Below are 20,455 nucleotides of genomic sequence, written 5' to 3' on the forward strand. Positions count from 1 at the left end.
CCTAAGTCACATAAAAGAGCACACACATGGCTATATGTAAGTCTTGATTTGTCCACAAATCCTTGGTGTTACACAAGTGATGCTGGGCAAGAAATAGAGTTCTGGAAAATATGGGTGTGCCTGGTTACACCAAGCACGTATTTTGTAAAACACTAATTCACAGAACTCAAGGGAAACCCTGGCTTTCACAAAACACTCTGGAATATTAATGGGCATCAAAACTTCTGTCTTAGTCCTACATCTGACAATTTATCATTCAGCAGGCACTTAGGATGTGTTTTTTCTCCCACGGCTTTTAAAATGATGTGATTATTTCTGGTCATGTCAACTGTCAAAGGAAGCAACAATGAATTTTAGCCAGAATTGTTTTTTGTCTGTCTACACTGAAATGAAGCAAGGGAACTTGTAAAAAAACTGTATGACCTTTGGGTGGCGCCTACTGCAAAGCATTTGGTTTCTTTTCTTAACACAGTAGAGCTGAGAAAGGTCCCAGCCTGAAGCTGGCTGAGTGGACTTTCAGTCTCTCTGGGTAGCGCTGGGAGAGGGTGCGACCACAGAGCATCGGGGATATCTGGTTTGCAAAGAGGGCACAGGAATAGAAAATGAATAGCATCCATTTATCAATGCAGTTTGTATTTGGTTAAGTGTGAGTCATTTGCCTCTTTGGGTTTTGATTTTATGTGGCTACTGAAAAAAAAGCTGTAAACATGTTTTATTAGTTCTTAAATTTATTATTTTTTTAAAATACTGTTGATGTGTATGTCCATGAATAAAGCAAGTCATTGCTTAGTCTCACAGTTGAAAGAAGAGAGGAAACTTCAATTTTCCTTCTTTTTCAGGGTCTAGTATCATGTTTACATTACCTTAACAGACACTGGTAGGCTAGGTGGGAAGAACAGGTTTTAAGAAAGGTTTTGAAAGCATAATTACAGATAGAGATCAAGAGTTGGCACACCTGCTCTGGGGTGTAAGTGTGTGGGCTGTAAGTGTGTGGGCTGTTAGATCTTGGGTCAGATTTGATTTTCACCAGTGATCTTCACCCGTAAGGACCTGGGATGGGTGGGGAATGTGTGTCGTGAGCGTAGCCAAGCTCCCCTCCCACCCCACCTGCTGCACCAGCAGAGCCAGCAAAGGATGTCACAATGTTCTGCTGGATGTGCCAACACCATCCTGCCAACACCTCCAGCCCAGTGGAGTTGAAAGCAGGTCTCTGAGCTTGGGACTCTTGGGACTGTTTTACAATTTTTTCAGTTTAGACATGCTGGTGCTTAGCTCTGCCCACAGTCTCCTCTTTTTGTAAGCCAGAGAATAAATGTTGCATGTCACTGGTATTTGTAATATATCATGTGGCAACATGAAATGTGATACGTGCTTCTAAGCAGCTGTGATGTGCCGGAGTACAATGACATAACAAGGTTAGCCATAAGCTCTTTTATAAATCAATTTATAAAATCAATATCTAGGAAAAGAAAACACACTCAAAATATCAGGAAAAGAAACAAAAGTTCATTATCCAACATAGAAGACTTTATTTACAGTTAGACATAAGAATCTCAGAAAGAACTGTTTGAGCTTTATTTTATTTGTATTGAGTTCGTTAACATTTCCAATAAATGTTTATCCTGCACTGTTCGAAAAAATGTAAATACTTAACATTAGCCTTAATAACATGAATTAACAATAACTGTAATCAATGCTTTGAACAAATAACTGCTAATTATGATTCAAATGCAGTCTAGATGCTGAACATAGTTTAAAAGTCCAAACCTGCACTGAGATCAATGAGATCATACATATGAACAAACATGTTTGTGTGCATGCAAAATTGGGCCCTGAGACATTTAAAATCACGGCCTGACTTGCTGGATCACTGTTGCTGAGCACCACATAGCACTAAACACTCTACTGGTAGTAGAGCAAACATTAACTTGCTGACAATGGAGTTGAAGCCAAAGAAAATGAGGCTGAAACGTTAGTGTATCAAAAATGACAGGAACATTGCTATTTCTCCTTTGGTGAAAAGATCTCACTTTTACATTCTGGCACAAAAGACTAGTTTTATTATAAAAACTTGGCATCAGATCGTGAACCACAGCAGAGCTGTGCATGTTTCAGAGGAGAAGATGACTTCATTACGTTAGTGTTCTTCATACGTTTTGACCAGGCCATGGGACTCTAGGTATGCCTTCAGTGTCAAACTGTCCCCAGACTAGTGTGAGAATAGATCATCACATATGACACCAACAATAATGTAGAGATGAGAGAAACATCTTATTTTTCATTGGCTAGCAAGTATTGTGAGTAATCAAATGCATTTACTATCTAAGTGAGAGCAGAGCTTTCCTTGAGCGCCATTCCTCCTTCACATCTCCTGCCCTGTTGCTTTGCATTTCTAGCTCACGGCTGGAAAAAGAGAGTGTAGCCATGTACCACATAGACCTTGCCTTCAAGAATAGTCTCTTGGGATTTCTGTGATTCATCAGCTCTACTGATAGCTACACAACTTTGTTCACAAGGAACATGGGATTAAAACAATAGCATTTTAGTCTGTTGGGTTTTTCCCTTTGTTTCCAATGAGTGAAAACACCTTACTAAAGATATCTGGTGAAAGATCTTGTCCTTTACTAGCAAGATAAATCTTTCTGGCTTAGAGTCCATTGTAGCACTATTTCCAAACACCAGGCTATGAGAGATTGGCCATTTTTGATCTTCCATTTTCTTTGCAGCTCTTAGAATGACAAAAGGTCCAAGAAGAAATCTTAAAAATGCTGAACTTAGGCTACCATTCAGAATTCAGTGAGTCCATGGCAAAAGGAGAAACCTCACAAGACTTCATATCTGCCCTATGGAGCCTCATTTCTAAGACATGGCATTCAGATTAAATGAAAAAGTAAGCCATTTATGCAGACGGCAGTTTTTGCTACCTGTCTACAGGATGATGCACCTCATCAAAACAAATGGTTGCACAGATTTCCTTGTGGTAGATGGTTTATCAGTAAAGAATCAGGCTCTCTTCTCATTTATGTTCTTCTATAGCAAGGAAGTGGAAGCCTCTGATGTTTGATCAAAATCATTATCTCAGTTCTTCCTGTGTCTGGAGCATTCTGGAATATTTTCTCTTGACCTTAAAGGTGACATATGAGATCGTTCCCTAAGAGAGGCCTGGGGCCAAGTGGGGTTAGGACAGAGCAGACACTGGTGTTCAACCAACAGCCAGAAAGAAAAGCACACAGGAGGCAATAGTAAGAGCAGTGGAGCAGGTTGGGAGTAGCTCGTATTTCTAAACAGCTGTGGAGCCAAATGTTGACGAGCTCCATCAACATATGAATGACTGTGGTGTGCCTATGAGCCATCTTCTTATAAAATGTATAAACTATGTATTTTAGTAAGTCTTTTATTAATTTCATGGATTACAGTTAGTATCTTTACATAACAAACTTCACATTCGACACAATTCACATCCCTGAATAGAGGACAGAGAGCAGTTCTATTGCAGCAGCTTCCATTCCTTGAAGGAACAGAAAGAGACATCGCAATGAGAGCATCTAGAGCACAGCACGAGCTCAAAGGTCTTGTCATTTCCAGCTGCTGCCCAGAGACAGAACATCAGCAAAGAGCTTCCATTTGTCTTGCAAATCCCAGAAAAAAAAAAAAAAAGTAAGTTGCATAAATGGGACAAGGTGGACTAAAATCCAACTGCATCTTAAGTTCAGTCAGCTTGAATGCCATTTAAAATTTGTAAAAAGGTTTAAATAATCAAAGTTATTTGAAAGCATAGTTTCCATGGTGGCCTCTTTAGTGATGTCAGAAGTGTAGACCTTTGGAAGCATCAGCTTATTTGGGTTAGTGAGTTGGTCTTCTCAAAATGGAAAAGCATGTTGAATTCCACAGCATATGGACTGACTGTGCCTTGAATCATAATTTTTGTCTCTGGATTTTAACATACTGCTTGGCTGAAATTTCAATTAAACATTGCCTACTTCTGAAGTCTTTTGTCACCTGTAGTGAAACAAAATCAGAATTCAGCGCTTGATAAGGTTTCTTCTTAAAAAAGTCTCTTTACTACAGTGTACTTTTCATCATAACATTCATGTCTCTGCATTTGTTTTAAATCACTCTAAAAACATGTTTGTTTCCCTAGATGCCAGTAAATTAATCCACCACTTGGTTATTGTACCCGTGATAGGAGTATATGTAGTCTTGGACTAGGTGTATTTGGGAAATGCTTAGACTAACATGAGGGTAATGCACAACTGAGAGAAAGAAATGAGAAATTCTCTCCAATAATCAATGAAAAATGTCATTTACAGTGGGTTCTCTGAACCTCAGACAGGGGTATGTCCTGGAAGAGCACAGGAATCTCCAGCTGTATGGCCTTTGTCCCAGAGAAGTACCAGAGAGCACTGCTGAATAGTTTTGCAGTCTTGGATAAAATGTCTATTTTCATAAACTCACAACAATCATGCTGTGTTTTGGAATTAAACAAAAAAAAAGGTTAGTCTTCTGATACAGTTCCCAATACCCCTTCCTGAGTGTGTTAAGAGCATCCTGAAAGATTAAGGCTGGGAAGACAATTTGAAAACATTGGCAAATTATCTGCATGATTTCCCACAGAACAACTGCTGAAGTAACCAGCACTTAAAAAATAAGAACAGCTAAATAGGTAGTGATTCTGAACTTCTCGAAACCCTGAGGAAAAGTTACTGCTGAAGACTGAGCCGTTAGTGCTTACTTACTTATTTTAATTTCTTTGATCTGCATATGAAATAGGAACCCATGAATGCGACGAACAGCACAGAACCTGCGATTATTAACACCATCTGCAGCATATTCAGCATCTGGACCCGACCGGTGACTTTATTTCTGAACATTTCTGCTTTCACATCCCCAATAACAGCAGTCTGGAACAGTGCAAGAAAAATAGCAGTGAAAGGTAAGTATGCAAGTCCTCACTTGCTGAATATATTCTTGGAATGTGCAAATCACAGCATGAGTTTAATTGCCCAATTTCAGAGCATCAAGACTAAAAAAGCTAGGTCATTTTTTTTGTTGTTTTTTTTTTCTTAAACAGTGAAGATTAATAGACAGAAAATATACTAACCTCATTTAGCCAAAGAAGAGGAAAAACATACGGTTTTTTAACTTTTGATAAAGCTCTGAAATGAGAAAATAAGTACAGCATGTTACCTTTAGTTTGGTACACAAGCCCAGTCTCTACTTAAGCATTTTTCTTCTCTAACTACATTTCTACCCTCCAGATGTACCCTTTTAGTATAGTTTTGGACTGAAAAAAAAAAGCCTACAATTAATAACAGCCATTTTACATACTGGGCAGCCAACTCTTTCTGTCTAGTCTTCCACATCCGGGTAGTCAGAAATAAGAATGACTGGACACAGATAGATGTCGGTAGGAGAGTCTGAAGATCTGTGGTGTTCACCTGTCAGATGTATAGTATCTTGAAACACAGGTCTGTACAGATGCTTTTGGGCCAATGAAGAGAAAACAAACTGCTAGAGACCCATCAACTCCTGTGATAAAATCCATCTAGTGACAGAGCACACACAAATTCTCTCTCATTGGCTTTATTACAGACAACACGTTTTGCCTTCTAGTTCATCCTCCTGTCCCCCATTTGGGTTTTGTAAGAATGTTATTTTTAGGCACATATTGCCTTGCAAGCTTCTGTGGGGAAATCAAATGCCTGTTAAAATACTTGGGCAGTGCCTTGCTCAAGAAGGCTTGCTCTTTTGCTAAAATTTATGTTCTCTGAAAAGTCATGATTGAAATTTTTGCAAGACAAAAAGGTTTTGAGAAAGAATTTTTCTTCCTTCTTTTCCCAGCCATGTCTACTGACCCTCTAGTAGATAATCGCCCTCTTGAAAAAAGTCTTTAAAAATAAAATAATGAAGTATTACTTACTGAATTTTTGGTGCAGGCTTCACAAGGAGGTTTACTTGCAGTCTTTTCGCAAATTGTAATGTAAAACCAGTGATCTAAAATCAGAAAAAAACCCCACACATTAGTATCAATATTTGAACTGGATGCCTAAGCCTAGACTATGGACTCTGTCTAAAAGTACTTTAATGTTATTTTATCCTTATGCTTTGAAGGATTCTATTTTTATGATATTTTAATATTTCTAAGGGTCTTTAATTTCTCATAGAAGTTCTGATTTTGTGGCTTTACCATAGTTACTTTTGTAATTTGCAATTAAAACTGAGGGGAAAAAAAGGTTAAAAATACTAAATCAGTCATTAAATGTTTCATATAAAAATATGGTTTAGGTTTTTTTTTTATCAGAAATTCATTAAATTTTCTTTTTCAATAAGAAGGAAGTTTAACTTGCATAGGGTTGAAAACAAACATTTCAAATCAGAACAGACTTATCAAAACACGTCAGATCTTTTCTTCTCCTTCTTTTCCCCTCTGCCCTCCACAAAAACAAGACAGGTTGTGATTCTTGAAAATTTCATATCAGATCTAAGAAATTATGGTTGATGTCTCTATTCCAAGTATGATGAAACAAAGATTTAACTTTAGACCTCCTCGTTGAAGTTACATAGCTTACCTGTCAATATATATGACTAAAAATATTTTAGTGAAAAATCCCGAATTTTACCTTTTCCTCCAAATTCAGAAAAAAAAAAACAAAACCCTTAGAATTCATCACACAATTCGGAAATTTTGACAAATACGCTTAAAGTTAAGAATCTGAATCATTGGAATAGAAGCAGAGGTAAAATTGGAGGCAATCAAAATCAGAGCAGTCATAAATTTGCGCAGTTTGGGAACTCTTTTGGATAATCCAAGTCACAAATATTATATTAGGTCTGTTCTAAACTAGTCTCTTCAGACTTCTGGCAATTTTATTGGAAATAAACTGATCTATATTTTTTAATTTCAATTGAGATAACAATTATATAAAAATGTCTAGTTATAGAAAATAAATAAAAAAAAGTATACAGGGAACAGAAGAACTTTATCATAGAGAAGAATTTTCTCAAAGTACTTCAAGGTCATAGAAAAGGTATGGCATACTTCAAACTTTGCAGAATCTATTTAATCCCACATTCTCAATAAGGAAAAATCAGAATTCATTTTCCAAACTTTGAAGGTCAGAATGAGAAAAGTTCCACTCTAAATTTCCCCTGCTAAAACCATAAGACTTCTGTGAACAGATCTTGCAAAGCAAGTATGAATATATTGTATCTTCTGCTCATCCCTCTGGTAAAAGGCCTACTCTGCTACAATTAAATTTAATCATCTCAAGTTTACTGAGTTACAATTATTAAATATTTGGACTTACAGGCTCTACATCTAAAAACGTCTCATGTTCCTCCTCATTTGGGCTCAGGCCTTCAACATTATGCAGTATAGAATCACTCGCGTGAAGAAAATGTGGGAGAGAGATAAATACCGGTCTTCCTATTTGAAAAAAAAAACTCACTTGAATTGTTAAGCCCTCTTTCAGTGCTCATCTTCTGAGGCCATTCTCCATGCAAACATAGTTTTTTTATATAGACACAATCCTGATAAAAATGTTGGTAGCCCCAAGTCCCATCCCCCCTCACCTCCCCCCCAAATTTGAGCATTTCTGTGATTTTGCTTTCATTAGGAAAATTTGCATGGTAAAATCAGTTGTGGTTATAAATCCTACTTATCTGTGTCCACCCTGTGCAGCTAGTAGTGCTCCCACTTTCATGCTGAGGTGAGGACCTGACAGTCACTGTTTCCCACCAACCTCATGGTCTCGTTTTAGTAGAAAGCAAGCCTGAAGGGAACCCATGGTGTCCACTCTGCACCAAATGTAGACTGTATATATTTGTTTTATTAAATCAATGCTAACCTTAGCCAACAGTGTCTCTCAATCTCTGCATGTGTATATATAGTTGTATACGCACATGCAGTGTGTGTGTGAATTATCACAAATACAAGGACTGCGACTGTCTCTGGCTTTTGTACAGTGCCTATAGAATCCTCGTCTTTCTTTTCTGTACACGCATTCCTGCAATTTCAGTACACAATCTATAGCATCACGATTTTGCATAGCACTACACAAAATACAGAAATACTATAGTCCTCGTTTTGGGAAATGAGGCTACACAAAAGTGAAAGGTCTCACAGGCAATCTGAGGAAGAATTCACAAACACAAACTTCCTGGATCGTAGAGTAACACCTCAGCTACAGGACATGTGCTTTCTCCTCAGTTAAATGGCTTGTATTGGAAGTACCATGTCACTGCTTTACCTGCTTTGCAGGCACTGATGTCAAGGACTCCAGCTAATGTGCAGTTCTCTGATATGACTTTATCAGTACAGAAGCAATAATTATCTTCGACTTCAGCAGGTGATGCAAATGCTTCACGAGGAACTGTGAAACGATAGAGCTCGATCCCCTTCACAATCTGCTTGCTGTGGAAAACCCCATAGATTGATCTGCATTAAAAAAAGAAGAAACGTGTTTCGGTCATTCGGATTAAAAATCTGAATTCATGACAATAATCCTTAAGGGCCCCCAACTGTCTCTCTCTTAAAGAATGAAGTACTCCAGAGAGCCAATGTCCAGGGTCCCTTCACAATGTTCAGCAGTTTGTACGGGTATTCCTCTGTAATGGAGAGCATTCCACACTTTCACAAAAGGATGTACAAGCTCAGAGGTGAGCATGACAATACACAAAAAGACAGACAAAAGTACTAATACTATTAATAAACAATATACACAAAACTAACAAATTTATTAAGAGCTCTTTTCCCCACACATATCTACACCAACTGTTATTATGAAATTTTTGAAAGTTTTTGGACTACAGTAGAGATACTTATCAATGTAAACCAGCTCTGCTATAGGTTTTTACTAACCTGCTGATACTAATCTAAGCTTTATCATGCAGGCAACATTATGCATATAAACTTATTCCATTGCACATGAATAAGAATACCACTTAAGCTTCTTTTTGCTGATACGTTATCAACTGATAATAGAGATATGGTTGTTACACAGTAATGCAACCAGGGCAACAACACTTTGTACTGCAGCCAAACAAAAGAGCGTTCTGGGTTTTGCAACAAAGACAGAACCATTTTGCATGATGCCATTTCAGCACGACATTTGGGCAGTTGTTACTCTCTTTCTTCATTGTTCATTAATTGTGAGAATTAAATGGCCAGAGAGATATCTCAGACTGTGCAGTTGATCCAAAGAATTTTATCATTTCTCCTCTGCATAAAATTCCCTTTTCCATGACTTGTGAGATGCTTTCCAGTTTGGAGATACAATTACTTCTCCAAAAAAAAGAACTTTAACTTCATGTAAAAACACTGATCTTTAAAAGCAACAGTCTGCAAAGTAAATGGCCCACTTTAACATAGTTAAAAGGAAACAGCTGTCTCCAGGCAGCAAAATAAATGCAGGGATTTAACCTCCCAAAGTAAATACACTGTGATGCACTTTAAATCTTTTAACACTGCTTTCAGCAATCCCATTGGAGAACACTGAACAGCCACAGCAGAAGCAGCAGGCTGAAAAGCCATCAGCATGGGATGTATTAAGCAGGTTTGTTTGTTTATAAATACATAAAAATAAAATAAGTAAAAATATCCTGTGAGAAAACAATTTTGAATATCTAGTGGATGACAGTAAATCCTTTCCTGCATAGACGATGTCCTGCAGAAATGCCAAAGATGGGCCTAACTGGCCCCTGCTGTATTTATGCAGAGGGGTAAATTGCCACCTTAGACCAAGTAAAGCAGGTTATAGGCTGAGTCTTAGTCTTAGAAGAAGTTCAAGACTTTGAACCCTGTGGCCCTCAATGTCTTCCATAGATCTATAACACCTCGCAACAGTGTCAGATATTCCTGAATCATACATCTGTAACTGGCTGAAATAAAATACACCATAAATAGCTTGCTAGTTGAAATAAATAAAGGAGTGGAATCAGGTTCTGAATCACGAGGACAGCTCATGAATTTACTTGTGTTTAAGTGAATTGCCTCAGTGACCTGGGCCCAAGCAGACCCTCTGCAGCTGTCCTCTGAAACGAAAGAGCACATGGAGGTGTGTACCCTCCCGGGAAGGGACCATCCTACCTGCAAATATCGGAGGAGAAGAAGCGCAGTATCTGATCCTTCTTAACAAACGGCGGGAACGATGCCCCATCTGTGAATAAAATAAAATAAAAGCTTGAAATTAATTCCACTTAGAAGACATGATTTAATTTCTAGCTCAATGCTCAGCTGTTACTTTCCTATAAAGCTGTGAAAAAGGTAAACAAAATGAGTAATTTATGGGGAAAATATTTATCTAAGCTATTGCACAGTGACAGGCACTCCACAGATAAGATTGTATTGTTTTTGAAAGTGAGCCAAATTACAGCAGCTTTTTTTTTTTTTCCCCTCACAGACGTGAAGTTATACAATCAGACTCATTAAAAACAGAGGATACAAAACCCAATCCTGCTTAATATGAATCCCAATATCTGTTGCCATGGCTTTAAGGTTTATGCAGTCTAAAGACCTAAACCTTTCTAGAAATGTTTGGTTCAACTGCAGTTATGGCACTCAGCACTTACAAGAAACACAGCTTCAGACTCCAAGCCTGCCTATTTAATAATCAGTGCTAAACTTTTTTTCACCAAAGGTTGCTCAAGTCGACCTCTTGTTGGTAAGCTGACTTCTTCTCTATAGCTAATGGACAGAAGAAAACTTCTCAGGCACAACGCATCTCACTCCACGGTAAATACGCAAAATAAATCAGAGGAGTGGCACTTTGGTGATGTCTTTTTCTCCATTTGTTGCAAGAAGAATCCAAACAGCCAGTCCAGATGCATATTTCTGCATTGCAAGCATCGGGAGTTAAGTAAGAAGACTGCCGTTTTCCCAAACAAGGTGTTGTAACAAACCTTTAACCAGTACATTTGTTACTTTTTGCTACTATTTCTGTTTAGTTTCTGAGTCAGCAACCGTAACCAAGGGATTGAAAACATCTGTGATATCTTTCAATCTAGTTGGCAAGAGCGAGAAAGCTAAATTACATACTGCCACTTGCCCACTGCTGACAGGAGCACTTTTTCTTAAAGAAGATCCAAGATCATTCCAGGCACACTCTATTTCTAAATCTTGACAGTCTTGGAGATTTTGCAAGCATGGACTCATTTCAAGCCTCATACAAGAATACTGTTTAATATGTTTATCTAGATATTTACTTATGCTATACATGCTGTGCTTTGGTGTGAAAGCTTACAAGACAAGAAGGAATTATCACACTTACTTACAAAAGTTTTTAAGCCTGCTGCTTCTCTAAACATATGGTCTCTCCTGAGCAAACGCTCTGAATGCTCTTGTAAACTGTGTGATAACCTTTGCTAACAAGGAAAATCTCCACATTTTCACTGTACTGGAGCATTTAGTCTAGTTAGCTGAGTATGTTTGTTCCGCCAGCTGTGGAGGAAGGAAAAATAAAAAGCTGACCCTGGGGAAAAAGAGTCAAGGCTCCATAAGAAAGAAGGAAAGTCCCAGAACCTAAGAAAATATTGCCTCTTCTAAAATTAGTTACATAGTTTAAAAAGGAACTAATCCTTTCTGATTTACAGACTTTTGGAAAGTCAGATTCTTGCGATATATTTGAAATACTTCAAAATAACTTGCCATGTGATCTGGGTTATAAGGGAAATGATCTATGCCAGGTAAAGAAACACAGAATGGGGAAAAAACCAAAAACTCACGCAACAACAACCCAAAAAACCTGTCTGTTTTGACACTTGCTCACTGAAGGCCTACAGCTCTTTGCAAAAGCCTCCACCACGGCATCTATCAGCCTCAGCTCAACAGATTATGGTGTCCTCACATTGACGCTTTCACTCATCAAGAAGAAAAATATCACCTTGAACAAATGTTTCCTCAAAACCCTCGACTGTTTTCACACACATTCCAAAAGGAAATTCAAAAATACTCCTCTCTGGTTTATTCATCCCAAACTAAACTACTTCTCTTCTTCATCCCTTTTCACCTGCTAGTGGCCTCCAAACCACTTGTCTGAGAGCCTCTCCCTTGCCACCTCAATTCCACATCTACTGTAGCTGAAGAGAGTGTGTGCATTCATATGTATAAAAATAATGTACAATAATGTATAATATATATTATAATAGATACACACATATGTACCAATAATAGTAGTATGTATACATTCATATTTTTATAATCATTTAATATATAGAAAATAAAACTCTCAAAGCCCAAGGGAATTAACTTAAATATTGTATCTCATTATTCTTTTGCAATATCAAGAAATGTGTTGAAGTTTTAAAAAGCTTTAATAGGCTCACCTGTGCCATTAACCATATCACAGTGACCTTCCCAGTATGAAAGATTCCTTCAAGATAAAAAAAAAAGTCAAGCTGCATATAGTATATTCTAACATGGAATCTACTACAGTACCTGTATTGCTAAATATAACCACTCCAGTATAAGCCTGATTCATTAGCACATTCAGAGGATAGAGATGTTCTTTCATTGGTTCATTCATTCATTCATTCATTCACTCCGATAAACAATGTGATGCATTAGAATAGGATAAAAGTGATCTAGCTAATTAAGTATGCAAAACAGAAGTATCAAAGAATCAATAATTGTCTTAAATCCAAGCTTCTAACAAAATCATGAATAGCTGAAAGAGGGAGATGATTTTGCTAAGCCCAGGTCTTGATCCAGCTTTCCTTGAATTTTGAAGATTCTTCATTTATCTAGCTCATAGTGAATCAAGCCTTAAAAGCCATACTTGAAAATATGTATGTTTTTTAATTATACAATGCTATGATACCTTTTGTTTTTATAGCTTTCAATTATTGCTGTTTTTTTAATATCTTCTTTCCCAGTATAGACTTTGTAAAGTCCATCCAATGTCCCATTGTACTGTAACAGACATAAGAAGAAGTAATAACAGTTAGAAATACTGAACCAGATTGTAGCATTGTCACATTTTTCTTCCTCACAGCAGCTGCCTTAATTTTTATTCACAGAATGATAACTGAGGGCTTTGCCTTCACATTGGTTTCACTTACCGGGTAGAAGACTCCCAGAACTGGGTCCAAGGGGAAAGGGATCTTGTTTAAGACGGGATCTTTGTATCCCCACAATATTTCTTTCACTGTTCTGTTCTGCAGCATGGACGACTTAGAAGATTTAATCCAAGTATTTAACAGTAGTTGTATAAAAGTGTTTGTATACAAGGCAGGCGCAGCCTACAACAGCAATAAAATGAATGTTTAGCATAAATTTTTGCATGTGCTTTGAATCAAAAACACAGAGAGTGACTCCAAGAAATCCCTGGCAAAGCCAGTTTCTGTAAATTAAGTTTCTACTTAAAACTGACACTCCTTAACAAAACAATTACTGGGCGTAACTTGCACAAAGGCAGACAATTTGTCTTTATTGCTTACACGAGATCATCCCTAGTCACAGAATCACAGAACAGCTGCGGCTGGAAGGGACCGCTGGAGGTCATCTGGTCCAAAACTGCTGCTCAAGCAGGGCCACCAACAGCCAGTTGCCCAGGACCATGGCCAGATGGCTTCTGAATATCTTCAAGTAATAATTTCAAATGCCTATCTGTATAACATGGGTTGCACTATTGTTTTCTACTTTTTTTCAGTCATGTCCATATGTCACATAGTTCAGGCTCACTTGCACTATAAACATCTATGAAAAATATGCAAGTTTTGTTACTTATTGGCTTAGATAAGTGGTTTAGATTTGCTGTTACGCCAGCAGCAATACAACTGTGTCCTGCATAAAACTGCCCAAGTGCCGAATCTCCATTATTTCTTTGCTTAGAATAATAGAATAGAATCATGGAATGGAATCATAGAATAGTTTGGGTTGGAAGGGAACTTTAAAGGTCATCTGGTCCAACCCTCCTGCAATAAGCAGGGACATCTTTAACTGGATCTTGTGACTCAGAGCCCTGTTCAACTTGACCTAGAAAGTTTCCAGAGATGGGACATCTACCACCTCTCTGGTAATTGCCCGCTCTGGCAATCTGTTTCAGTGTTTCATCATCCTCATTGTAAAAAATTTCTTCCTTACATCTAGTCTGAATCTACCCACTTTTAGTTTAAAACCATTACCCCTTGTCCTATTGCAACAGGCTCTGCTAAAAAGTTTGTCACCATCTTTCTTACAGGCCCCCTTTAAGTACTGAAAGGCTACTAGAAGGTGTCCCTGGACCCTTCTCTTCTCCAAGCTCAACAACCCCAACTCTCTCAGCCTGTCTTCATAGGAGAGATGCTCCAGCCCTCGGATCGTCTTTGTGGCCCTCCTCCGGACCTGTTCCAACAGGTCCATGTCTTTCTTGTGCTGAGGGCCCCAGGGGCAGAATCATCTTTGACCTGCTGGTCACGCTTCTTTTGATACAACCCGGAATATGGTTGGCTTTGTGGGCTGTAAGCACACACTGTTGGTTCATGTCCAGCTTTTTATCCACCAGTATCCCCAAGACCTTCTCCTCAGAGCTGCTCTCAATCCCTTCATCCCCCAGCCTGTATTGATTGTCCCAACCCAGGTGCAGGACTTTGCACTTGGAAAGAACACATATTTGCAACAAATGAGTCCTTCTTCTGAATAGCTTTAATTCTAAATAATAGATAACTTTTCCTAATCCAATGAATAATAGTGTAGATTTACCGGCAGTAATTGTAATGAACGTTCCCAGAGGCATAAACACAAAGTCAAGTACCTAAAGGCACTGAATATCTTGGGGAAAGCAAACAGAAATGATCTATGTTGGCCTGTCCGGTGAAGCAGGAAATTGTAACCATTTTGATAAGTAAACCTGTGTAAGACCAAATAATTCTCTTAGAGCAAGTGCTGAGCCCGTTAGTAGACCATCTTTTCGTACTTAGTGCTGTGAGGATAGCAAAGGAAGAGTGTCTTTTGCTCTTATTTCCTGCCCTCTTCAACTCCATGAATCTTTCACTCATTTGAACTTGAACATAGAGTAAGGAGAAAGTGAGTTCATTGTGAGTTCAATCCCTTCAGGGTTAAAAAAGTGTGAAAAATGTCTCTCTGGATTCCCTTGTGAGTATTTTGATGACAAGATTATGATATAAAAGGTGGGCTCTACAAGACTGAAGTCAGTGTTGTCAAAGATAGGCAGAGCCTCTCAGCGCATTTAGGCTTACACCAGTTTGTTTCTGATCAGCAAAATGGGGCTTGGATCCTCTGTTCCCATCTCCCCTGACACAGCTTCTTCTAGGCATGAGCCTGTGCTTAGACCCATAAAGAGCTACGTGGTCCAAAGGATAGGAGCCAAGCAGTGTTAGCCAATACCATGACATGAAGGAACATGAGCACAGGAAACAAGAACAGCAAAAGAGAGATGGTGGTCTAAATTAGGACACAGGCAGAATATATCTGGTCTGAATAAGGTCATTCACCTTTATTAGGCCTTTTTGCCCCACAGAAAAGAAGGCTCAGGTGGATTTTGCAGCCTTCCAGTACTTAAAGGCGGCCTACAGGAAAGCTGGAGAGGAGCTTTTTACAAGGGCATGTAGTGATAGGACAAAGGACAATGGCTTTAAACTGAGGGAGAGTAGATTTAGATTAGATATAAGGAAGAAATTCTTCACTCAGAGGGTGGTGAGGCAGTGGAACAGGTTGCCTAGAGAAGTTGTGGCTGCCCCATCCCTCGAAGTGTTCAAGGCCAGGTTGGATGAGGCTTTGGGCAACCTGGTGTAGTGGAGGGTGTCCCTGCCCATGGCAGGGGGTTTGGAACTATATGATCCTTGAGGTCCCTTCCAACCCTAACCATTCTGATTCTATGATTCTATGATTTCATCATAATATTCCAGTACTTAATGAGCAGCTAGAAAGAGAATGGAGGCACTTTCTTCACAAGAAGTGACATGGAGAAGACAAGGGGCAACAGGTACAAGTTGCACCAGGAAAGGTTTCATCTTGATAGAAGAAAGAAATTTTTACAGTGAGAACAATCAATCACTGGAACGCCATAGAGTCCCCATCACTGGAGGTTTTCAAGGTGCAATCGGACAGGGTTCTAGAAAATCTCATCTAGGTTCCCTTTCTCAGAAAAGATTGGATCAGATGGTCTTCTGAGGTCTCTTCCAACATGGCCTCTTCTATGGTACTGTCATTGATTCCATGATTGTTAACACCAAGCATCTCTTCACTCTGCTTCTAGCATCCACCCTCCCATATTGATCCTGAACACTCACATGCAGACAGCACAGACTTAGTGCAAGATGATCAGGCAACACAATCAGAGCTGAATATAAGTATGAAAACTGTAAACGTCAGCCAAGGGAAAACATTCTCAGCCTGTGACAACACAAAATCATCAGGACTTGAAAGGCTCTGGCACTACTCCAGGTGGGGGCCCCAGTGCTTTTCTTTGAAGGACTAAGGTCTCAGTAGACAGGAGAGCTCAGGGGATGCCATTGCAGTAGTGCTGAGGGACACCATGGGGAGCAAGTAGCTGGGGCAGCGAGGCCATGTATACACCGACCATGGGGTTTAACACAGCCTCCCCTGCAAAGCAGGACTGAGGATATTATGGAAAGAGTACAGGAAATCCGTCTTGTACTGTTTGTGCTGTACCTCACGCATAAAGGGAATCCATCCACATCCTCTTGATTCATTTTCGCAGTAAAATTAACTAGGAGGATGCTTTTTGATGCATCCCTTCCAAACTGTTTACTGCTTCCATTGACAGGAATAACTTAATTTTTATTTCCTGTTAGGATTACCCTGGGAATATAAGGAAATCTTAATATATGTGCAATATCTCCTCAGAATTTTTTTGTTTGTTTGTTTAAAGACAATAATACAGCCACCACCAGTGCAGCTGACACTCATGTCATCTGAGTTCATAAAGAGGAAATCTGTCCTGTGACAGTTTCAGTATTCCTAATGCTAACTTCTCCCCTATTTCCTCCAATATTCCAACATTTGCATGTGGACATGACGGTTTTGCTTCTTTACTTACAACAACAGCAAGATTGAGGCACGTGATGGTATCGTTTTCTGTCCCAACAGACATATCAGGTTCAAAACGAGCAACGTTAGGCAACATGTAGGATATTGTGCCGTCGGAGTTTTCTGTGATATTTTCTTTGGGTAAATATCGCACCCTTGAAATGCAAAATAAAAACATAGGATATGTTTAAAATTTGACTTTCTAGACAACACATAAGCATGCCTGACTGAAGTTTTTTAAAAGTTGATGAACATTTTTGTAGATGAATGTTGAACATTTTATAACCACTGAAAGGATTCTAAAATTTTCCTGTGAATATATGTAAAAATTCCATTTTCTGTAAAATATTGTTCTTTTGGAAATATTTCCTTAGTGCCTAACGGATTATATTTCTTGATACTAAAATGAAAACAAGCATTTCTTTTTTTTTTTTATTTTATTTCAGTAATGGACTTTATATCTTTTTATATTTTATTTTAAATAAAATACCTTTTTTTCTAAGTCACATTTTTTTTCTAAGTTTTCTCATGGTTGCCTGTAATTAGAAGGGGATGACTCAGAATGATTAATAAAACCTCTTAAGTTTTGAATTGATAGGCCTGTGTCGCAACAAAACAAGTTAGAGGTTAAAACCATAATGGAAGTCACTTTGATAACATTTCATATACATGTGGAGATTTATAAGCAACCTTTCAGCTCCACTGAGATTCTCACAAGCCTCTCAAGCATGCCCTGTCAGCAGATCACTAAGGTACAAATCTCTGAGCTGCTGCAGTTCTAGCTTTAGCTCAACTTTTCAAGTCCCCATCCTCTTGCTGACCCCTCTGCAGGGGCAGCATCCAGCAGGCACCATATGACTTAGTCTAAGTTGTGGCTTCACAAAGCTTGTCCCAGCTCCATCCCAGAAAGCGATCTTCAGGGCACTCCATCAGTCTTCCAGTCTGGGTGTAGAGGGACCAAAATGTTCAGAGAGCTTTTCCCCACAGCATAGACACAGTCAGTGCAGGTGGGCCTTACCCCAAAAACAGGTGGATCTTGGCTTGTCAAGGTTGGCTTGTATGCATGTCATTTTAATTAATAGCCTAATGTGTAGAGCACCTACCTGAAAGCTGGGAGATTTTTTTTCTAATTAATGTTACTTCTAACTGGAAACAAAAGACTTAAGGTTTCCCAACAGAATCATGAGGATAGTTGTGCTTTCAAGGCCAGTTGTTCTACATAGTAATAAATAATTAAATATTTAAAGGGAGATTGAGAGACAGAGACTCAGTGTCACAGTGATTCAGGTAGACCCAATATCCCAGGTGAGCATGACCACAGGAGCGAGAAGAGCTATAGCCATCAATTCTTATATAGTCTTACCTAGGCTTCTGACAGAGATTTGTCCCTGAGAAAACAGGCACCATCACCACCACCAGAGTAAAACATTTCTGTTTAGCAGGAATTCACTTTCTGCTGTATTTATTAACTGGTTAACATCCTTATTCCTGTGTAACTACTTCCTTCTCTTCTCAAGTATTCTATGAACCAAGAGTTCTCTATTTCCGATAAGAAATAAATAATCTTTAGACATCAAAGCACCTCAGATGTATATGCTGCAACGCAAAACCCTCTTGCAAATATAATATACGTCCTCAAAGATACCAAGAAAGAAATATTTTACCATTTTAAGAAAGCAATTTCATAACAGGGGTGCCAGTGATAGCTGGATATTTGGCTTAATGACTCAGGAAACATCAACTGTGTCAACATCACATTTAAAATTAAGCAAGTAGAGAAAATCTTCCCAGAATGGGGATAGACTGCTTTATCTAGGCCCTAGCTAGTACATTCAGAAAAAGGAATGCTTTTCAGAGGAAAAATTGAAAAAGGAAAAGCTACAGATTAAAAGTAAGTCATAAAGAAACAAAAAACCCTCATATTATTAAAATAAATATGAGTGATACATCAATAATAGACAAGCTCTTGGTTTTAGGGCATCTGGCTTATTTTCTTCTATGTAAAAAGTTGTCCAAGACTGAAGCAACAAATGCAACCATGCCTGTGTGTTGTGGCAAACACCTGGCTAACGAGCAACCGTTTTTCACAAGAGCAAACAGCTTCACACCTAATTAGCTATTTCTATATACATTTTCTCAGTATGACACTCAATACAGAAAGTTCGATTGCGGCAGGGAGCCACAATTTAGGCTTTTTTGTCAAGTCTGACTTGAGAAAATGATGCTGAAATTTCAAAACCAAACTTTAGCTCAGGAGAACTTTCTCTGACTTTAACAAAGCTTCTGATACAACATGTCACGTATTCAGGGGACTTTGCTTACCTGTATGTGTAAGGTCCTCTTTGTTCAAGTTTTGGACGTGCTCCTTCTTCTAATACCTCTGCAGGATTTTGCACGTGGAAAATCCAAAATTGTCTGTAAACTGAACTTCCTGGAACAAGCCAATTTTCAAAAGCAATGGTACCATTTGAAATGACAGCTTCCTAACAAGACAAAAATCAAAACTAAAATTAACCACAAAAAAAAGAGTGACAAACGGCATTTACTTTCCAGATGATTGTAGAAGATTCCCAAACAAATAGGAAAAAAACCCTATTTTATCGTCAATTTGAGGCACAGAGCACACATTTTTGACCAACATTTGAAGGCAGCCTGACATTTCTGCAACCATAAGTGAGAGCAAAAGTGAGTCCCCCTAAAACAAGTGACCATCACAAAGCTGTTGTGATTGCTACTGTAGCCAATATCAAAACTTTCTTACTGCAGTGGTCAGACACTGCCTTAGCTCGCAAACACTTGTCAAATCCACTGATTATTTGTAAAAAGAAAATCTTTGAATGACCAAATGATACCCAGTAGTTTTTGGAATCTGTAAACTACTTTTCATACATTTGCAAATAGCCCAAGTGAGGAAATGAGAGTTATTTCTGAGCATTACTCAGGCAGTAAGTAATTTTACACCCGGAGAACGAGTGTTCTTGCAGTACCTTTTTTTTGACTTTCTAAAATATCTCTTCAGTTTTGGTAACATTTTGGTAGGAAGGTTTCCGAGGTACAGGCAATTAGGTAGAAATATGGATATAAGGACAAGACAGGACATCAGGAAACACTCTGGAGCAACCAACAGCTTTAAGTCTGTGGCACTCAGCTATAATATGGTAGATAATATACTATATAATAATATACTATTCAGACCTTGGGACTGTGCAGTGAAAAGGAGAGTTTGAAGGTATGTTTCCAGTATTGTTAGGGGAATACCTGCTCTGCCTGGTCTACATCAGGCCTCTTCCTATATGATTTTCACAAAATCCTGGGATAATATTTTCCCCTTGGTGGTAAAAATTTAGAAAAGTGTTTTTCAATAAGAAGAAAAATCTAGGCTGCCTGACTCCAACATATAAAATGTTTTTTTTTCTTAGAGTTGAGCAATATTACTTAGTTAATTTGCACAGCTCACAGATTCCCAGA

The 20,455-nt window shown here is 38.5% G+C and overlaps 1 protein-coding gene across 4 annotated transcripts in view; it reads right to left on the bottom strand.

Annotated features, from left to right (window-relative positions):
• Positions 1–1,505: 1,505 nt before the first annotated feature.
• The window catches only part of CD36 (CD36 molecule (CD36 blood group)), a 38,736-nt gene continuing 19,786 nt past the window's right edge, over positions 1,506–20,455 (bottom strand). For 2 of the 4 annotated variants that reach the window (XM_086610009.1, XM_086610008.1), the window contains exons 3-14: positions 19,310–19,470; positions 16,998–17,142; positions 13,057–13,236; positions 12,816–12,907; positions 12,322–12,368; positions 10,088–10,157; positions 8,250–8,437; positions 7,308–7,426; positions 5,921–5,994; positions 5,102–5,156; positions 4,737–4,901; positions 1,506–3,999 (exon numbers count right to left, since the gene is read on the bottom strand). In XM_086610009.1, coding sequence (XP_086466135.1) covers positions 4,737–4,901; positions 5,102–5,156; positions 5,921–5,994; positions 7,308–7,426; positions 8,250–8,437; positions 10,088–10,157; positions 12,322–12,368; positions 12,816–12,907; positions 13,057–13,236; positions 16,998–17,142; positions 19,310–19,470 — 1,296 coding nt within the window. In that variant the 3' untranslated portion in view covers positions 1,506–3,999. The other 2 variants (XM_086610011.1, XM_086610010.1) reach the window with 2 other exon arrangements.

This window comes from Tauraco erythrolophus, chromosome 4 (assembly GCF_009769465.1).
Source record: "Tauraco erythrolophus isolate bTauEry1 chromosome 4, bTauEry1.pri, whole genome shotgun sequence".
In the NCBI taxonomy this organism is placed as follows: domain Eukaryota; kingdom Metazoa; phylum Chordata; class Aves; order Musophagiformes; family Musophagidae; genus Tauraco; species Tauraco erythrolophus.